Source organism: Halyomorpha halys, unplaced genomic scaffold, assembly GCF_000696795.3.
Source record: "Halyomorpha halys isolate HHAL.00 unplaced genomic scaffold, Hhal_1.1 Scaffold2076.1, whole genome shotgun sequence".
Taxonomy (NCBI): Eukaryota; Metazoa; Arthropoda; class Insecta; order Hemiptera; family Pentatomidae; genus Halyomorpha; species Halyomorpha halys.
This window is the reverse complement of record NW_027113073.1, coordinates 58608-79582: the sequence shown is the minus strand read 5'-3', so window position 1 is coordinate 79582 and position 20975 is coordinate 58608. Positions and strand designations below refer to the sequence as shown.

At 29.1% G+C, this 20975-nt stretch overlaps 1 protein-coding gene across 1 annotated transcript in view; it reads right to left on the bottom strand.

The window, feature by feature from the left end:
- The window catches only part of Vps13D (vacuolar protein sorting 13D), a gene marked incomplete at its 5' end in the record, with an annotated part of 84549 nt that overhangs the window by 6806 nt on the left and 56768 nt on the right, over window positions 1-20975 (bottom strand). Inside the window, 18 exon segments of the mRNA XM_067050695.1 lie at window positions 97-296; window positions 511-685; window positions 770-952; window positions 1383-1589; window positions 3186-3341; window positions 3424-3573; window positions 4223-4318; window positions 6299-6477; window positions 11337-11366; window positions 12592-12772; window positions 13653-13848; window positions 16062-16264; window positions 16364-16508; window positions 17324-17502; window positions 18410-18634; window positions 20042-20149; window positions 20223-20330; window positions 20618-20797. Of these exon segments, the coding sequence (XP_066906796.1) occupies window positions 97-296; window positions 511-685; window positions 770-952; window positions 1383-1589; window positions 3186-3341; window positions 3424-3573; window positions 4223-4318; window positions 6299-6477; window positions 11337-11366; window positions 12592-12772; window positions 13653-13848; window positions 16062-16264; window positions 16364-16508; window positions 17324-17502; window positions 18410-18634; window positions 20042-20149; window positions 20223-20330; window positions 20618-20797 (2901 nt within the window).

Here is a 20975-nt window from a genome sequence, read left to right as displayed (position 1 = left end):
TTTACCTGTCAGTTCAGTGTTTATTAACATTTTAGGGATACAGCTGAATTTAACCCATATTTTTTAATCTAAAAGAAATTTGTAAATTATACTAACCTGAAAACCATCTGATGCAGCACCATCATATGTTTGCCTAACTAGTGAAGTAACACCACCAAGTAAACCAAATCCAAGTCCCTTCAGGCCAGCTACCAAATGTTCTCCACTTGATCCTGACTTCACAGTCCTAATCCTCTGGCGGATCTCTTCATGACGATCATCCAAAATAACTCTGCCAATTCCATCTCCAAGTGTTTCTTGAATGATAATAATTAATTAAAATAGCAACATATTATTCAAGTTTCTAAAATCAACTTAAAGTTTTAAAAAGTTTATATAGGTAAACATAAACTTCTTAAGTTTAAACTTTCAATAAAAAAAAAATACGTGAAATACACTGATTTTCAAAAGTCTAAAAAGTTATATCAATTAGAATATCAGTCATTCAAAACAATTAAGAAAAAATTTTACCTGTCACTTTAGCTGCAGAATTAGACAATCCATGAGCAACATTTTTAACAAGAGCTCCAACATTTCCATCATATATTAAACCTGATACACCTTCTGAAAGATCGTTGACAAATCCAATAGGATTTCCAAGGAAATCAACAGAACCCAAAATAATTCCAGCTTGCCATTTTAATTCCTAATAAATATAAAATAAAATTTAATAAAAAAACATTATTGATAAATATTTAATTAAATTTAACAAAAGTTAAAAGAGGCTTACAGCTTTATAATGCTGGATGATGGAATTTATTAAGATTTGGTTACTCTCATATGAATGCTGACGAAAGAATGGTTGCAACTCCACATTGGCATCTTCGAATTTTATCACAGTAAAACCTAACTGTCGTTTAATAAGCTGCAATTCTGGATCCAACTTATGACATGTTATAAAACTCAGTCTTACCTAAAAGCACATAGAAAAATTGTTTGGCAAATGAAACCAGCAAGTTTTTAATGTTGTGCAAACCTGTTGAGGTATGCTTGGACCAAGGGGATGGTATACCCAACTATTTTTCAAAGAGAAAGCCAAAAAGAGGGGGTTGACCACGTTATCGGTACCCAAATTTATATTGAGCTAAATTCCTCCCAATTTAATTGAATTTTTTATTTCAAAATTATGCATTAAAAAATGGAACACTAGTTGTTTTTCTAAGCTGACAGAACTTGGATCAACAACATTGCAAATAAAGACACAAATGAACAATCTCAACACTAATAATATCTTATAATTGTTTTGAAACTGATGACTGGGTAAAATTTGGCAGGTTATTAAGATCTTAAAAGACCCATAATAATAGTAATTATTTAAAATCCAATTAACTAGATATACATACTTGTGTAAATAGGATTTTTAAAATTCCAAAATAATATCTTTTAGCATGTACAGAAGAAGCCTCAGCAAGAATACGTTGAGTTTCAAAATCAATCTCATCTGCATGTTCATTAACCTCTTTAGTATTCCAACCAACAAAGGCAATCAATTTCAGTAATAATTTTTCATCAATAATCAATGAGATATTCTTCACTCGAACGACCAGATGCTGGAAAAATTAAATTAAAAATAGGAGAAGATAAATAACTTAATATAAGTCAGTGGTTTTGTACTTTTTTTTTTTTTTTTGGAAAAATTCAGTTTGTATTCCATACCCCCAAAAGAGGAAGTAAGCAACTAAAAAACAGTTAGAACTTTTCAATTCAGGCAAAACTGCAATCACTAAAAGTGGCCAGTATAACTTAAGAAACATGACTGCTTTTATAAATGGTTTGAGAAAAAAAATATTCCTTAACAGTTTTTATCTTCAGAAACATGGAGGAAGCAATATACAAAATACAAATAAAAGGCCAACATTGGAACACTTGGTATGGATTGACCCATCACATATTTTAAAGAATTGGTATTAAATATCAGTATGTAAATACAAATAAGTACTATGTATAGGTTATGTTTAACCTAATAATAGAAATAATAATAATAATAAAATCTTAGCTGATTCTACCAATCACTCTCTACTAATCACTCATGTGTCCAGTGATGCCTGTCCAAACCCAAATCCACAAAATCAGTCTTGACGTAATTTTCCCATTACATTTTGGTCTATCCTGCAAATGTTTACCCATCGGTTCTGTCTTTATTAACATTTAAGGGATCTGTTCGATACTAAGTCCTACAATATTACATGCCTACCTTATTCTCCACAATGCTATAACCTGAATTATAGCAGTTCCCTTAATTTAGCATTGAATGGATCAATTTCATAATCTATTGTAATTTGTTCATGTTAACACTTTAAAGGTCTGATCTTATTACTAATTTATAAAACATTATTATGTTCACTTTAATTATATTGATTTCAAAAGAACTTATAATCAGTGGCCCAAAAGATATGGTCAGTAAGTCGTACTGTCAAAACTTTTAGAGGGCACAGGATTATAAATTTTCATAGTATCGTAATTTTAAAAATTCATATATAATACAATCGCATTAATAATGAATTATTAAATACAATGATAATGAAGGCTTAACGGCTGATGCCGATACCACTAAACGCTCTCTGCATACATGCTTCCAGTGATGCCCCTCCAAACCCAACTCTACTAAATCAGTTTTAATGCAATCCTTCCATCTACATTTCGGTTTACCCCTCGGATGTTTACCCGTTGGTTCAGTGTTTTTTAACATTTTAGGGATCAGCTCGTTACCAAGCCATATAACCTTACATGCCCATCTTATACACCACAATAAATTATATTTACCGGGTGTAGGTCCCTTAATTCAGCGTTATGTAATCTTCTAAATTCTATTATACAGCTTCTGGCGGTCAATAGAATCGTAAGCCTTTTGGAAATCTATATAAAGCTGATGAACTACCCCTTTGTATTCCAACTTTTTCTACAAGATGTACCGAAATGAAAAAAATTGATCAATAGTTGAACGGTTTCGTCAAAACCACATAGGCAGTCTCCGATGATTTCTTCAGCGTATTCCGTGAATCGACTAGTCAAGATTAGCGTAAATATTTTATAACATACAGGAAGGAGTGAGATTCCTCGATAGTTATTACAATCCATCGTTGGCCCTTTTTTTTGTGTATCAATCAATTATTAAAAGTAATATAAAATAAATAATGACAACTAACCTTAAAAATATCTGCATTATAACTATATTTATTTGGAGTCTTTTCAGCTGATATGCTGATTGCAGGGCGTGCTAGCTCTTCAGGATCAGAAGATCGTGTGATAGGAGTAACATACAGAGTAACTGGACTCTGTGCTTCGAAAACTTGATTGTCAATCTAAAAGTTTTTCAATTCAAAAGTAATAGTCATATAAATCAACAAAGATAATCATGCAATAAATTGTGAGAATGTAAATTACTTGTATATCTTGAATGGAAAGATCCAATAATTCTGCAGCAGGTTGTATAAGAATATGCATTTTAATTCCTGACAAATAGGCATACAATAACTCCTCATGAGGTTTTCTAGACACCAAACTTATTCCAACAACAGGCAATTGAATTATTACCTGAAATTATTAAAACAGGTTAACATTAGCATTATCTAAAAATATGATCATTTTAATAATAAAACAACCTTTAAATCATCTTTTTATGTTTCGATTCTTACAATTATTCATAAAAGATATTAGTACAACATCTAAGAAACAGTTAAATGTTCTTTACTTTGTTCTGAAATTATTCAATTCCCAAAGACACTTATTGTTGGGCAAGACATCACAATATTGAATGATCAGTGAGAATAAGATCTCCTCCAACCTCCTCCCCCTCCCATGGGGTTTTGTTTACATTTTTTATTTTGCATCAATCTCTTCTTTTTTGGAAACTTTTAATACAGAAAAGTAAAGACACACCATTATTGTATTTTGTATCATAAGTTTTTATTTTTAATTAGCTAAGTTCCATGGTAAATAGGAAGGCTAAAATTTTTTATTGTATTTTCTATTTAAGGAAAATGATACAATAAAATGGGTGACACAATTATCCGCAGGAATTTTTAACTTCTATGTATTTACTTCAAGTGCAAATTCTTTCGCCTCATTCACTGACCATAAATCATTGATAAAAATAGAAGACATAATACTATCATAACTGAACTAAATTTAAACAGAATGACATATATAACTTCAATAAAAGATTTTAGACCCTGTTTCATACCTGAACTTCTCTGCCTTGAGAGTCATCTCTTCTACTGGCATTTCCAGCATTAGCAATTTTTATCCATGAGCCTTCATCGACAAGTGTAAACACTCTCTGAAAGCAAAATTTCAGAATTATGATAACATAAAAAAATAATGTATAACGTATTATATAACTCAAGTTTTCTTTTTTCATAATCCAATTCAACGATACCATAACAAAGAATTTAGATGTTTATAGTAAATAGTCCTACTCAAGAACATTCTCACCATTCATGTTATGTTCAAAACTAAGTAAGATATAAATAATATAGAAAATGTCTACTAGGTGCAGAATATAGCTTTGTCATACTTTCTGTGTGGGTTTACATAATTACCTAAACAGCAAGATTTAAGAATAAATTTGATTTGTTATTTGAGAATAAAATATAACATTTTTTCACAAGGATAAGTGTTAAAGCCCAAAAGTTCACTTTATTTTTAATTTATTTACATTTTACTTCCAATTGTTTTTTTTTACTTTTTGTTAATTATAAGTTCATTTTTATTTTTTTAATCACAAGTTATTTGTATTTAAGATTTATATTTAAAAATTTGTTATGTAAAATCATGGAAAATTAGGGGTTTGTTGAGATATTGGTGTATAAATACTTCCCTCGGCACATATACAACATTGCAAGCTGCAATGGAATTAGAGTCTGTATCAATCTCATTCAGAGCCTCTAGACTGACAAGGGAGTCTGTAGTTATTGTAGTAGGCTTTGGACCCACCAGGTGCTTTTTTTCTCACCTTCATTCTTTTCTCACCGCCACTACCTGCATTTTTCTATTGGCTCTCGCCCAACACCAGCTTATCGAAGACGTTAATCTTGGATGAGAGTGGAACTGAGAATGTTATCGATATGCGCATATCAACCCCTCCCCCCCCCCCAGCCATCTGTGAGTGACTATTTTCTTTTTCTTCTCTTTCATTGAGCTTCATATTTTTTTGTTTGTTTGTTTCCTTATTTCTTTTTCTCTCACCCACTGAAGTACTATTTTTTTATATAGAAATATTAATTCTTTAATGTTTTGTAACAACAGAAACCAAACACTTTTTTACTTTCTTTGTTTATATTATAATTTTATTAAATTGTATATATATCACTTGGAAGGTTATTTTGTTTTTAATATTTAATTTCCTTCATTATTTTGTTTTTTTGTGATTAATTTTTAGGTCCTCCGTGTTATTTTAACCCGAACATTTATTCTGGGGAGGAGAATTTTTTTCAATTACGAAAAACCCCTCGCCCCAACAGAAGTAAGAAGGAAATGAAATTTGATGATTAAAAATAGACCATTTCCACACTATCACACAACTTCCCTACAAACTTGACAAAATTCGAGGAGCTGTTGATTGAAATATACATGATGCAAGGAAAATATGTTTATGCATGGGCAAGGGAAAGCAGGGAATGGAAGTTTATAAAATCAATACTGAACCAACTAGATCTCTGAAATTTTGTATTCAAAATGCTCGTACAATCTCTGAAAAATTTTATCATAATTGGATTAACACTTCAATTGATTATATCTGAATTGAAATTAAATAAGATGGATGACCAATAGTCAGACAGACACAAAAGCGAATTTGCTCCATGATGTCTAAAACATAAAATACAAGTGAGCATTTTTAATTCTGAAGACAATTTTTTTCCATTTCCTGCATTAATGCAATACTTTTTTATCTGCAGTAGGGAGGAAGCAATAATTGCGAACATATGGAAATGAATTCATATTTTTCTTAGAGAAAGTGTTAAATATTTCAAAATTAATAATTTCTATTATGATTAACAGGCATGTAGCATGTAAGGCAGGGGAAGGTGGAAATAAATAAATATTATGATTTACAAATAAAATGTTACTCTTTTTCTTCCACTTGCTATTTATAGTGCTTTTTTCATTTCTAAATTTTCTATTTTTATACAAAAATAAACAAAAACAATGAAGTACTTATATAATATTAATTATTTAAAAAAATATATATATAATTACAAAAAAAATGTTAAAACAATACATGTATTAGACAAAAGGGATTTTAAACTAATTTTGTTACCTTTTCTTTTATGTCCGATATTTGGAGAACTCGAGTTGGGCCATCTGTATTGATGAACACTGAGAGAAATCCAGAACCCGGCCTTAACCTCTGCCTGCTAACAGCTTGTTCCAAAGGAATTCCCTTATCAGTGGTTTGATAAGTAACGGCCTGAGGTGGACCTAAAACGGCCTCACTCCCTGTAACCATAAAAAAATTATAAAATTACACAACAGAAATTATTAAAAGCTGTTAAGTATTTACAAATCATGGAAATAGACTGAAATGAAATTCATCTATCTAAATTAAGGGCAAACAGGTATCAATAGAAAAAAATAGAAGTGAATGTTAAGCTGAATAATAAGTGCAAAAATCAATTCTATGGTTATCATTTGAGATAAATATCTTCCATCCCCTCCTCTCCCCCCCCCAAAAAAAGTACAAAGAAGATTAAAAAAGTATTAGTCATAAATGTTGATAATAAAATTAGAAAGACAATATATAGTTAAATCTAGACAAAAGAGAGCTGAGATTGGTGGAATAGCTTAAATAAATCTCAAATTAGGAAAAGAAAATCATTATTTTAACTTTTTTTTTATTTAAAAAAGTGAAAGCAACTTCATAAAAAAACTTGCCTTTTAAATTTTCAATTTAAAAAAAAAAGTTTAATCTACTATAAATGCAATCTTTTTCTGTAACTAAAACTGAAACTGCAATTAGATTATTTCAAAGAGTGGATATATCGTTGACCCCAAAGTACAGAATAATCATCCTGAAGGTCTCGACCATGGCCAAAAATAGTACACATTGTACTAGATTATTATTATTAACATAAATATTGTAATTAAAGTATTGATTTCTTTTTTGACAGAAACCCCAAATTTATTATTTATATTATTGTTATTTGAAACTAAACAATTTACAATGAACACCATAATAAGTATTTCAAAGAAACGCTTTTTACTTTTTATTTAAAAATTTACTGTTAACTCTTGTCAAAAACCGAAAGTACCAGTACAACTTGTCTATTTAGGTCAAGAAAAGAATAAAAATAATTAAATCAAAATCTTCCTTTTTTTTGTTTTGATTGAATAATAAAAAATTGCACTGAATGAAGATAGTAATATGTAAAAAAATTTTAAACGAGGTCAGTGAGCAGTAAAAGAAGAAAAACATTTTTTGAAATGTCCAAGAAAAGCTCAAAAAGAAGTAGATGTAACTTTTATTTTCAATTACATGGTTTATTATAAATATTATTATGGATGTACTATAGTGATTCATCAGATTACCTAATATTCCATTTAGGTAGTATTGTATCTAAGTTTTTATAACATAGTTTCTGGATTATCTCTGTAGGAAGTTTGGTGAGTCAATTCTTAAAAAAAATTTTCTTTTGAGTTAATGACTTCCAATTTAATGAAATTTCTTTATTAAAATTATCACTACATGGTACAACGTTTTAGGACCACTGTCCCATATTCATGCACCTTAAACTAACTTTATCATCTTGGAACATCACTTCATGCAGTTTCAACTGCCATTCAACTTCTAATCTTTTCTTATGGTTTTCCCTCATTTCCATATCTTCGTCGAAACTACATGAAGTGATATTCCAACATGATAAAGTTAGTTTAAGGTACATGAATATGGGACAGTGGTCCCGAAACGTTGTGCCATATAGTGATAATTTTAATAAAGAAATTTCATTAAATTGGAACTCATTAACCTCAAAAGAAAAACAATTTTTTTAAGAACATAGTTTCTTTTTTTAATGACTTTCAATTCTATTAAGTTTGTATTTAGATCAAAACAAAAGTATTTTAGTAGCAATAGATACCCTCATGCTCTAGATTATGAAACTTTGTAATATATGAATTAATTTAATGGAATTGTTTTATGTTCTAAGCGAGTCCTACTTCTCAAGGTTTGACTACATTTAAGTTTAGTTAAAGCTCTATATTATGAAAAAGCTCTAAATATATATGTTAGTAAATAAATATTTCAGGAAAGGAAACAATACAGAATTTTTCACAGCCACTATACTTAGGATACAATGTCAGTTACAATGGATAAAGAAAACAATCAGATTTTCAATTCCACTGAAAAATAAGACAAGTACTAATGTAATATTTGGAAAAAAAAAAGAAGAGAGAAACAAGAAATCTAGTCATTTCATTTATGGAACCTGCTAAGCTTTTTTTTCACTTCACACTGTTTCCAAATCCTTAACTTGTACACTATAATATAAAGAAGATAGTATTTCTTGGTATTGTAAATAAGTTATCGATTCACAAAATTTTTTTAAAACAAATAAATAATATTATGATTAAAATAATTTTCACAAAACTAGAGAAGAAATAATCTATATAAATCCATAATAAGAAGAAATGGAGAATCTGATTTAGGCTTTATTCCATTTATATAGGCTTAATTACAGAGGGAAAGTTTTGAAACTGAACGAATTAATCAATAAAATGGATATACACAGAGATAATAACTGACAGAACACTATTTTGAAAAACTATACAAGAGGCAGGTTTTTGGGAAAGGATAAAATCAACATGTAGAAGGAAATGGACTCAGGAGAAGGAGTGGCACTCTCAAAGGATGAAGGAGGTATGGGCTCGAAGGAAGCATGACCAAAGTTGATTTATCTTACTCTCTAAAAGGGTTATTAAAAAAAAAAAATGGATATAATTCTATCGTACAAGTGAATGTTACACTAAGTAATAAGTATTCATAAGTTTATATAAAGTTATTAAAGAAAATCAACCTGTGTTCAAAGTCATTCCAAAATCAACCAATGTTCAAAGTCATTCCATAATCAAGATTTAAAGATTATTTATAACATGCATAGTTAAGATTTAAATAAACCATAGAATAGACCTGCATTCATGCAGTAAATAATAATTGAACAATACTAATGCCAAGAAGCGAGAACAAAAGGACTACCAAATTAACTTCTATGAAAAAAAAAAGACAGTTATCCACAAAAATTATTATTTATGCAATAATAAATACTTGTATCTAGTCCACAGTGAATATAAATAAAAAAACAACCCCGCCTTTACTTAGAGAAATACTTTAACAATAGTGTAAAATATCTAATAAATTTCCACTACCTAAAATCTTTCTCTCTAAAAAAAAAAAAAATAAATAAATAAAAATATATATCAAATCCTGCAAGATTGCTAGAGAAGTTCTCTTCAGGAATAAATACCAGCTGACATAAGGGGTCATGACAAATTAGAACACAGTATATCAGAGTGCTGAATAATTGAGACAGTACTTTTGGTGGAACATTTCATGTGGAATGGAAATTTCAATTTCATTGAGACAAAATATCCATAAATGGATACAGCAATCTAACCCACTAAGATACTGAGTTAATGTGATACTGATGTACAAAAACAATTATATTAAATTGTCAGCTACAGGTGAATTAACCAAGATAGAAATAAAATCACATAAATAGCAAAAAATCATTTTAAAAAGCCTACGACAGGAAAACAAAACTTTTAATGCATTCCACATACATAAGAAAATTAACCCTTCAGTACACTAAATTATTAGAGGAATCCAGTCTTACATTATTTCTATCTTGTTAGTTTACTAACCAATTTTCTGGTTATGAGCTTGAGTGATGTCCACGGAAGTGATTTCTCAGATTTACTACGTATTTATTTCAGAATTGAAAGAATCTAATTTGGAAAGTTTAGTTGGCATTTACCTGATACCTAACATTATTTTATATTATATGGACAGTATCTAAAGAATGTTTTGAAAAAAGTGAATTTGATATGAAAAAATTCTAGAAGAGCAAAGAATTACAGCTCTGAATTTTTAATTTCAAACATTGAATAATAAAAAAAATCTTTACTGGTTACTTATAAAGTTTTCTTTAGTAGAAAACAATATTTTATATTTTAATTGAAATCTTTGCACATTTTTAACTGTTATCGATTAACTCCAAAACAATTTTTCTTACAGCTTATTCTTTTTTAAAGTTCATAAAATTTATTAAAAGAGGAGAACAAAATGAGCTCTGTACCACAATCACTTTCTAAGACACAGCTCTTCAGATATTGAAAACTGGGTATATAGAATATGAAGAAATAATCTCATTCAAAATTTTCAATGGTAATTATTAACTTTTTTTTTAAATTATAATAAAATGTACATGAAATAAATAAATTGTCCATACAACCAGTTTGCATTTCATATTTATTCTTCCAATTGGAATTTAATAAAAATATAATGATATAATTTGAATACTATTTCTCTCAAATTTTACTTTTTTATGTTATCTGTCGTTTTTTATGATAACCAGTCAGACTAAACATACTCTTGTGAGCATAACCAAAAGTTAATTGATTTATGCCAAATGGCTATTCTTGTAGAACTAAATTTTTTGATATTTAAAAAAATAGATACAAAATTTTTGCAGAAAAAGGTCAATCTATTATCTTAGAAGGTAATAGTGGAACAGAACGCACTTTAGTTTAAACTTATTTTAAAAATCTAAAGTTCTTTCAATACAAATATGCACCATAACTACTTTATATTTATATTTACTCCTTCCCAATCCCTGTATTATATATATATCCCTGTATTATATTATATCCCTATACTATATTATATTCAATCTTTCTGTTCAATAAAATTTTATATGACTAGGTCTTGAAAAGATTTACAAAAAAAAAAAAAAACATTAAAATTTATTTAGATCTCCCAGTTGTGTGGAGGTGTTGCACCTTTCACTGTGTACTAAAGGGTTGAATTTTATATAAAAATATAGACATTACAATTTTAATAAAAATCCATAGAATTAAATATTAATAAATGGTGCATTAGTGGTAAAACCACATTTTTAACCCTAACAATGAAAATCATAAAAAATAAAAAAAAATTAATATGGTTAGAAAGCATTCTCCCTATTTATCAATATGTAAGTTACCAAATAAAAATTAGCTAAGAACTTTTTATGAAAATTTTTGAAGCAAATTAATTGATAAAACGTAACAAACATAGACAAATAAATTGGTAATGTCATACATACATGGCTGCCAAGGCACACCAGAAGATGGCCCTGAAACAATTCTAAGCTAGTAAAAGAAAATATTCATAAAGCTATTAATGAAGTAATTATATTAAAAAAGAATCATAATTAAAAGAAGTAAGTACTGTTTTATGTGTAGTCAACAAAGTTTAAGGATCACTTAGTCACCAATTGCATAACACAGGGTAGGTATAAATAAGAAAAATTACTCATACTCGCATAACACAATGCATTAACAGACAAATGATCACAAATATACCAAAGGGAACATAGCAAAGCAAAGATTAAAAATGATAAACGTTACAGAAAATGTTATAGTGTTTAATGAGGTCTGGCAGCACTAGTCATAGTTAGAGAGGATGTAATGTTTCATAATATGAGAATATCTCAGTAATCATTGGTTCTATTCTACTTTCAATGTGAATGAAGATATTAATGTTACATTTAATAGTGATTTTTATTTCAAAATAATTGTAATGTTATGCAAATAAAACTTAAAATGAAATTTTAGTTTGAAGCTGATGGGGCAGAACTGAATTAATACCACTAGTTAAAAAAATTCATATAATGAAAAGAAGCTGGGTATGGTATGACCCTAGAAAAAGAACAAATTGATTACAATCTTGAAGAAGACATCTACCTAACTGGCAAACATTTTCAAATATTAATGCGTTTTATACCACCAAATATAAAATGCTCACTCAGCTGTAACCGAGTTGAGATGTCAGCAACATTATAAGTACAGCAGTGCCAGTTTGGATTCGGCTGTCAGGTGACAACTTTTAACTTCATGGTGATCCCAAGAATACAAATTTGACCACCCTACTCTGGTAATAATGAGTTAGTTACCAGTAGATAACTCCCAGCTCGAATGTAAGAAATGACTGGTTGGGGATTAAAAAAAAAATGGAATATTTATATAAAAAATAATGTGTAATCACTATTTATAGTAATATTCTCATGACTTAGTGATTAATGCAAACCATGGAAACATAGGTTTCATTCTTAAAATCCCAATGATTTTTTTTTTTTTTGCCCCTCTGCAAAATGCTCTTGATGAGAGCCATGTTTTATGATGATAACTGAATAAATTATAATTAATATTTATATTTTGGTTCAATATAAATTCATTTCCAGTGGGTTGACTTATATTTTTATGAAGGAAAAAAAAATTATATAATTCAAAAGATCAATCAGAAAGAAAGAAAAATAGGACTTAAAAAAAAAAAGAAAAAGATACCCAAAATACCTTTACCTTTATGTAGTCCAAAAAAACCGTCTTTAGCTTGTACACACATACTGCTATGAGCACAACACAGTCTCCCATCTTCTGTAAACCTCCAGCTTTGAGTTAAGTTACGTCTTCTATCAGGTCTCCTTACTACAAGACCAACGTACTGAGTCGGCTGTGGAGCTGGCCCACAAATATCCAAAACCTTTAATAACAGAAAAGTTTGTTTAAATATTGAAATAAATACATATTTAATCTAGTCATGAATATACTTAATAATTGGTACATTGTCATACAGATCGAAGTAAAGCCACTGCTAGACGATAAACATTTGACCAAACAACGGATCAAATATTGGGAAAGATAAATTTTCAGCACTAGGCTTGGGTAGCTCATAGTAGGACATATGGCCATATGTCTATCTAACATCTAAACATCAAGTGTCCAAAATTGAAAGGAAGATGTTTGTAGCATCATCTAGCAGTGGTTAAAAACAGTTCTTGGGGTACATATAATAGCAAGTAACAGGGGCCTAAAAATAACTTTATAGGATAGTAACTAGAAAAAGTAGCTATGATCATAAATACAAAAATAGAGATTATAGACATGTATACAATATGAATGATGAAAAATAGGCCAAGAAGCTATTTGAAAAATATCTTTATGAGCAATGAATCTAAAACTAATCAATAGTATTTCAATAAAGAAAGGTTCAGCAGCATAAGAGGCAATAGTTTAAATCAAATAACCACAAACATATAAAATGAAATCAAAAGTTGAACAAAGCAGAGACAGAACAAAACGGAAACATCTGATTAAGCTTCAAAAACGAACTAATAACTTAAGATTATAAGTCATTATAGATAGTGAGTTGAACAAAAACATGTTAGAAGGTTGGAAAACGGTACTACTGTAACTGAAGAACTGAGCTAAAAACCAATTCTTATATGATGAGATAACTACTAGTATGTTTAACTTTCAAAATAAATGAAATTTGTAAAAAAAAATTTTAATTAAATAAGTTAATAAAGGTTCATGAGATTATATTTATATACTTAACATCTTAAACAGGATTGAAATATTACCATAACTCGGTCAGAAGGTGCTCTAGGAGGAGCAGATCCCTCATGCTGAAGATGCCCATCAGCAGTCATCCTCCATAACTGTGATCTTTGTCCAGCCTGTTTTCGAGACAAAACCACTTTTCCTGTTGTTGGATCAGGTACATCAAGTACTAACTGCTGGCATTCCACATCCAACATGTCATCAGAGTCACTTGCACTGGAATATCAAGTGAACATTAAATAAATGTATATGAAAATAGATGAATAATATAAATTTTACAATAATTATCTGAAGTTGATTTGCAAACTTTTTTGGGAAAAATAAATGAAATAGCTTCTTAACATTTATAGGAATACAAACAATATTTGGTTAATTATTGATCTGACAGCTCAAAAAACAGGATATAGTCTTTATAGGATATAGCAAGACACACACTGTACCAGTGTACATGCTTATCTCCTCTAACTTCAACAATTTATGGAATTTTTATTTTATTTAATATTTTCTAGTTCTTGTCCAGGACATCTAACTCTGGAATTCTAGAGGGGATAAAGTTTTTTTTTTTCAACCGAAAATGATTAAAAATGGAATTTTAAAAAATTCACATTTCACAATTTTTGAGTTGTTATATCCTTAAGGCGTAAATCACCAAAAACTCCAAACATTATTTTACGGTTTTGATAATTTGCGTGTGAATGACGCTCAAAAACAAAATTTTTTCAGAATTCAATTACCCAGAAAAAATTGTTATCACATTTAAGGCATTTATATTGTAAGGGGTCATGATCATGATAGCCATTTTTGTTTCACTGTTTGAGAAAACTCAAAATTATGATGACAGATTCTCATGAAATACTGAATTGTAAAACAATTTTGTACTTTAGATTTTTTCAATCTTTAATATAAATTGTCGAAAGTGATTTTTTAGTGATTTACATCTTCGAGAAGAATCAAAACAAAACAACACAAAAGTATTTTACATGAATTAGTCATAGAATTTTATTTTTTATCAGAATATATAAAGATATTGGCCAATCCATTTGGATATTCTAGAGTTAGGTTCGCTGGAGAAGAACAAAAAAAGGTTAAAAGAATCAACAATACCCTTATAAGATAAACTGCATGCAACTGTTAAGCCTAGAAAAATCAAATCATAATAACAGAAACAGTAGACACTTGGAGGAGGGAAGAATATGAATACTGAGACACCCCGTATATTCCTCTAGTTGTGTGTAATGCATAATGATGAAATAAATAACTGAAACACCCAGCTTTTCAGAGAAATTGCATTTTTAATAATCCATTCTAAGATGAATAGCTAAATTTTCAATAAATATTTGTTTCAGTTCTACCTGTTCTCTGATAAAAAGTTATTTATAATTTTACTTAGCACTTTTTCCAAAATCATATAAAAAATATATTTTATATTAGAAATCGGCTTCATTATATTAAATTTAACAAAATCTAATTAATCAATATAAGAAATCATTAATCTAATTACAATAGTTAAGAACATACAAAGAAGTTCTTAAATATTAGGCAGGCAACGAGTATATTGAAGTTTTCCCTCTAAAGGCATGTCTTAAGTCAATAACACTATATTTTGAAAATTGGTCTTAAGTATTGTGTGTGATGCTGTAGTGAGTGCTTTTGTGTTCAATCATTATTTTGTAGTGATGGAATGTGTTTTTTGTAGCATAAAGGTTTAGTTTAGTTGATAACGGAAATGAGCTATTTCCTAAATTTAAAAAATCAAATTTAGATAGAAAAATTTTACACATACATTGACAAAAAAATGTTTTTCATTGGTGCCTTAAATACATTAACACTCACAAACAAAATAGTATTAATAACATCAATTAAGAAAAGTAATATAACATTATTCAAACAATCTTTGTTTTTTTTTACAAGTGACAAAAGGCTTCATGAACTATTTAACTCAACCAAACAATGTCAAGGTGGCTGAACAATTTAAAAATCTTTTTATTAACTGGGTTATAAAAAAATTAGTGTGAAGTTATGAATAGTTGATTTGTACAGCCTTAATAAAGAAATAAGGATTAGTAAACAGATTTTCCAAAATGCTGCTAAAAAATTAGCAATTGAATTTTGGTTTGTACTGGCCCATTATTGGTTTTTAGTTCAATTTAAAATTTTATTGATCAAGCAAAACCCAACAATATGAACAATGATCAAATCTACGTCACTACTTACTATACAGCAAGAAATTTTTAGAACATTCAGAATTTTATCCTGATGTACCCACTTCTAGACAAACCGTAAGTTATCTCAAGCTCTGTTGAAAGATTTGACAAAACGTATTTAGAGACATAATCTTTTTCCATCACATGCAGTAAACATTATATCCAAAACACTTAATCTAACTCCTAATTTAATCTCCTTAATCTATCATAACAAATTACACTAACTTTTTAAAAGTTGCAGTGAATGCAATATATATAAAGTTTTCATAAGTGAGGCCGGGGCCTTCTCCGAGCTTGTTCAAATTATATTCAGCTGATACTCCACCAGGAGCAATAACAGTCATTATAGGTTCTTGAGTAGGCTCATCCCACGCATAAGGCGTCGAAGTACCAGCACGCACAGTTGTAATTGTATTCGTAAGACATGCCTAAAAAAAAAAAAGAATAGAGAAATAAACACACTCATTCATAAGAAAAGCACTGAAACTATTCGTTAATTAGTAAAAATATAAACTTTTATCAATTACTTGATGAATAGTAATAGGAACTTTAGAGAAATTGTCGATTCTCATTGGAGGCGGCATGGTATCAGCATCGGTTAATATGATAAAATATGTAGCTCCTTGCAGAACAATATCTACTCTAAGAAAATACATCCTACCAGCAGCGTCCCTAAAACAATTGTAAAATAAATATCTTCTAATAAATTGTAACATAACAGAATAAATATACCACACAAAATCTAGACTGATATCATCAGTAATTTTACCAAATTCAAACTTGATTTCATAAAAGAAATGACTCTTAAACATCACAAAAATTAACTCAACTAGGAATAAAAACATTATTAGCTAATATTATTAGTTACTAGTTTAAGCTCCAATGGCAGTTTATGTTTGTACAGTTACAGCTGACAGAAAATTTTATGATCTTTTTTTTTTATGTCCTTGACATAGGTTCAGTATATTTTTCTGGAACACTGTTTTAACCATGGTTATGGTGAATTCTAAAAAATACTCAAATTTCCACTCATGAAAATATGTATATGCATAACAGGATTTGCTGCTATACAAATTTTGAGTGGTACCTAAAGATTTTTTTTTTTTTTTTTTTTCCCCTTGGTCAACTTCTTCTATTAATGTTATTGAGAACACTAAAATGTATCTTTTAGTACAGGACAACTCGCTGGTGTTTATAACGTAACTCTTGGGTAACCAATGACTAGAAGAGGAAATTGCAGGAGACCTTTATAGGCAACTTTTTCTATCAAATATGCATTTCTCATACCAAAAACTCCTGCCTGTAAACCAAGCTTGAAGTTGAAGGCTATTACTCCAGTTGATTACTTAGTTTTTTTAGTACATTAAAATTTCATACCAACTCAATTGATATTATTTGCTCTGCAGTCTAACCCATTTGTTGTTTCTTTTTTTCAAACTACCCTTATTCAAATTATAATTATGATAATGCGAATATGGTAATAATACCTAATATTAAGATGAAAAGAGGTGTTGCAATCTATTCTGAAACCACCAGACCAAAGACAATTAGGAACATCAACTATCCTCAAACAAAGAAGTTGATCTTTGTCTAACCTAGGCCAATGGAATGGAAGGTAACAATTAGGCACAGCCATCAAATAAGTCGATTCAGCTCCAGGATCACTCTGTTCAAACATCACAAAATTACTCTTAAAATTATATGGATTCACTAACTTACCCTAAGTTTTAAGCAAAATTACTGTATTTCATGCAAAATTTACAATAATTTTTATTTATAAAGTAATAAAAATACAGCATTGATTAATCTAAAAAAAAAAAAATTCTTTCTGATAAACAAATATTAATTTATTTTTTCAATTCCAGGGAATTGCTAGTTAATATAAATTTATAGTTATTTACATTTTAATATCTATAACAATACAAAGCATCACATCACAATAAAGCAATCACATTTAGAAAATGTTTCAAAAGTAAAAACAAAAAAAGAAAAAGAGTGAAACTAGTAGAATAAATATGGAGGATGCAGAGTTTAATAACTTAACAAGTTTTTTTTTTTTTAATAACTGAGTAAGTAAATAAGATTGAGTTGTATTAAGTTAAGATTGAATTTTTTTTATTGTTACAACTATATAAAAAATACAACAAGTAAATTTGGTCATAATGACATAATGATAATGATATGATACAGCATGTAGAGAAACTACCCAGTAATAGAACTCTAAAAATATTTTACAATATAAGGTCACGAGGCCATCTTCTTTTCAGGCGCCTCGGAGGATTGCCAAGAATGGAAGAGGAAGCAAGGTTAGAAACTAGTGGGTTTGGGTGGTTAGGGAGTTTATAATGGAAGGAATGATATCGGGTTCGGGCTAGATCGGTTACATAAGGAACATTTAGGTCTTCAAGGATGGTTTTATTAGTAACAAAATGAGGAGCATTGAGGATAAAAATTTATCAGTAACAAATAAAACCAAAACCTGCTAAATAATATTAAGGACAAATATGAATGTTAAAGAGACTCCTCGAATACATAATTTTTATGTATTATTCAAGAGATTATTAAAAACTTACAACAGTTGAGATGAAGTTCCTCTGCGCAATTTGCAGTTTATAGCTGGATTTATTATAAATTTGATAGTGAGCAGTTAATGTTACTATCTTAGTCATCCTATATCTTCCTCTTCCTGGCCTGATTTCAATTCCTATCATATACACGATGTCAGGACGGTTATCAGAAAGGTGCACTTTTAGTCGTCGCATTTGTAGTCCAGGCTGAAGAGTGAAAAAGCGACACCACTAAAGGAATACAATACAAGGCTTTAATTCAGGTAACAATTAAAGTTTTCTCATGTTAATAATTAGTAGATTATCATATCATTGTAACAAAATTATAGAGAAACATTATATCATTTCTATAAAGGTATTCCAAAGCAGAGATTGAAAAAATGATTTTTCTAAACAAATACCTTCAATTTTAACTTTTAAAAAATATTTCATGTTAGTTACTGAGATTCAGAGTTAATTTTTTTCTTTTTTTATTCAAATTAATATTTTATATGAATCTGGGAAAATGTTAGCTCCTAGAGTAGGACAGTGTTACTATCCTCTGGGTCCAGATTTGAATCTGGCTGTGGCAGATAATTATTTATTATATTACTACTTAAACGGTAAGTCATTCCTGTAGAGGTTTGGGAACAATTCACAAGCTCTATTAAGCGGTACCCATAATTGGGGAAAAGCCTGGCAGTGGAATATGATCATGAACACCTTACAAATCACCTTCTTGCACAACTGTAGTTCAAGAAACAATACTTCTTCACAAAGTACTGAATCCCTGATACTTCAAGGGTAGTGTCGGAAGAGGGAAAAATTGTTAAAAGCTAAAAAGTTTGTTTGCTTAAATATGCTTATATCAAGAACTATCAGTCTGATTTAAAAACTTCCTTTTGTATTAGGTAAGCCATTTATTGAGGATATATATCTTAATAATATATCATGCTGTTACTCATAGGAATGGAACAGTAACTATATATAAAAGTAAAAGGTATGCGGCTGAAATCGTGCCATAAATTATCACTAGATAATGCCTATAAAGCTGACATTTTTAAAAGTAGAAAACAATTTTAAAAGAAATTCTTTTCTAAGACTAGGTTAAAAAAAATATCAATTTTAAATGGTTAAATAATTTCAAAGCATATAATTTCTTTAGCTTTTAAACCAATAAAAATTACATCTAAGTTTTGGGTAAATTTTAATCCATTCGTCAAGGTTCAAGAATACATCATATTTTTAAATTTATTTCCTTTTATTTCTTACTAATGAGTTAGAGAGAGATATTATTAAACACCCTAACCTATATATACTTAATAAAGTTTTGAGGCAAACATTTGACCAGATCGATAAATTTGGAAAATCTGGGTAGATGTCATCAAGAGATAATCCTTGAGATTTATAGGAGTGGTACTGAATATATTTCTCAGTTAAATTACAGAACTTCAAAAACAAAAGTGATAATGATTGAATTCAAGAACATTTTCTTTTCGGAATATATTTCAGTTAATTTTGCTTTCATATGGCGTACTGGTAGTGTGTAAGTACTTTAATAGTTGCACTTATACCTTAATATATTGCTACTTTATTATGAAATGAAAATGGTTTGATTTTAAAATATTTCTAGATATAAAAAAATATTATTCAATTTACCATAGGAATCCCATCTGGGTGGACTCCATTACCAATTCGAGCAATCACAGTAGGACTAGCATCAGTATCTGCGAACGAAAACAATAGTGGGGCAACCATGCGAGCCATCTATAAATAAAAAAAAGAAATAATAATTTTGATAATATGAATTTCAGAAAAGTGACATCAAATAAATAAATACCTCATGTTCTTGATATTGCCCTGCTGTTTCTCCTTTAACCCCTTCTTGTTTAAATACAATGGGCAGTGCTGTCTTGTTGACAAGCCAAAATGGAGCTGATATAGAAACCTAACACAAGATATTTTGGTTTTATTTTTACATAATTTATATTGTTTAGAATACAAATTAATTTAACTCAAATAAACAAAATATACAAAAGTTTACTAGTGAGTATTTTTTAAAGATGTAGTTGAAAGTGGTTCCATAAGTTTGAACTTCATGAGTTAAAATGAACTTCATAATTCAAAGAATTTTATGAACCATGTTACATCAATAATGAGACAAAGTACACTTTAACAACATTCCTGAAAACTATTTTATAATAATAAATAATAAATATCGAAAATAGAATTAACCTTAATGACATTTCCAGGATGAGAACTAACAGCAGCCTGAAGATGAAGACGGCGCCCAGAACTGTCTTGGAGTCTAACTCTAGAATGAAACCCATTCGTAAACTCTGGAATCACAAGAGAACTTCCTAAAGGAAAGTTTTCTAGCGTGAAAACCAACTCAATGCATTTTTCCAAATCAACCTGAAAACAGATTATATTTCAAAGCATATAATACATAAATGTAAACAGCAGGCAACAATATGTGTATATAAGTGATGTATATAATATAATTAAAATAACACATTGCGACCTAAATCCAAAACCTCTTAACTTAAACTTATGAAATGAAATGAAAAAATAACTTTATTCTGGGACATAT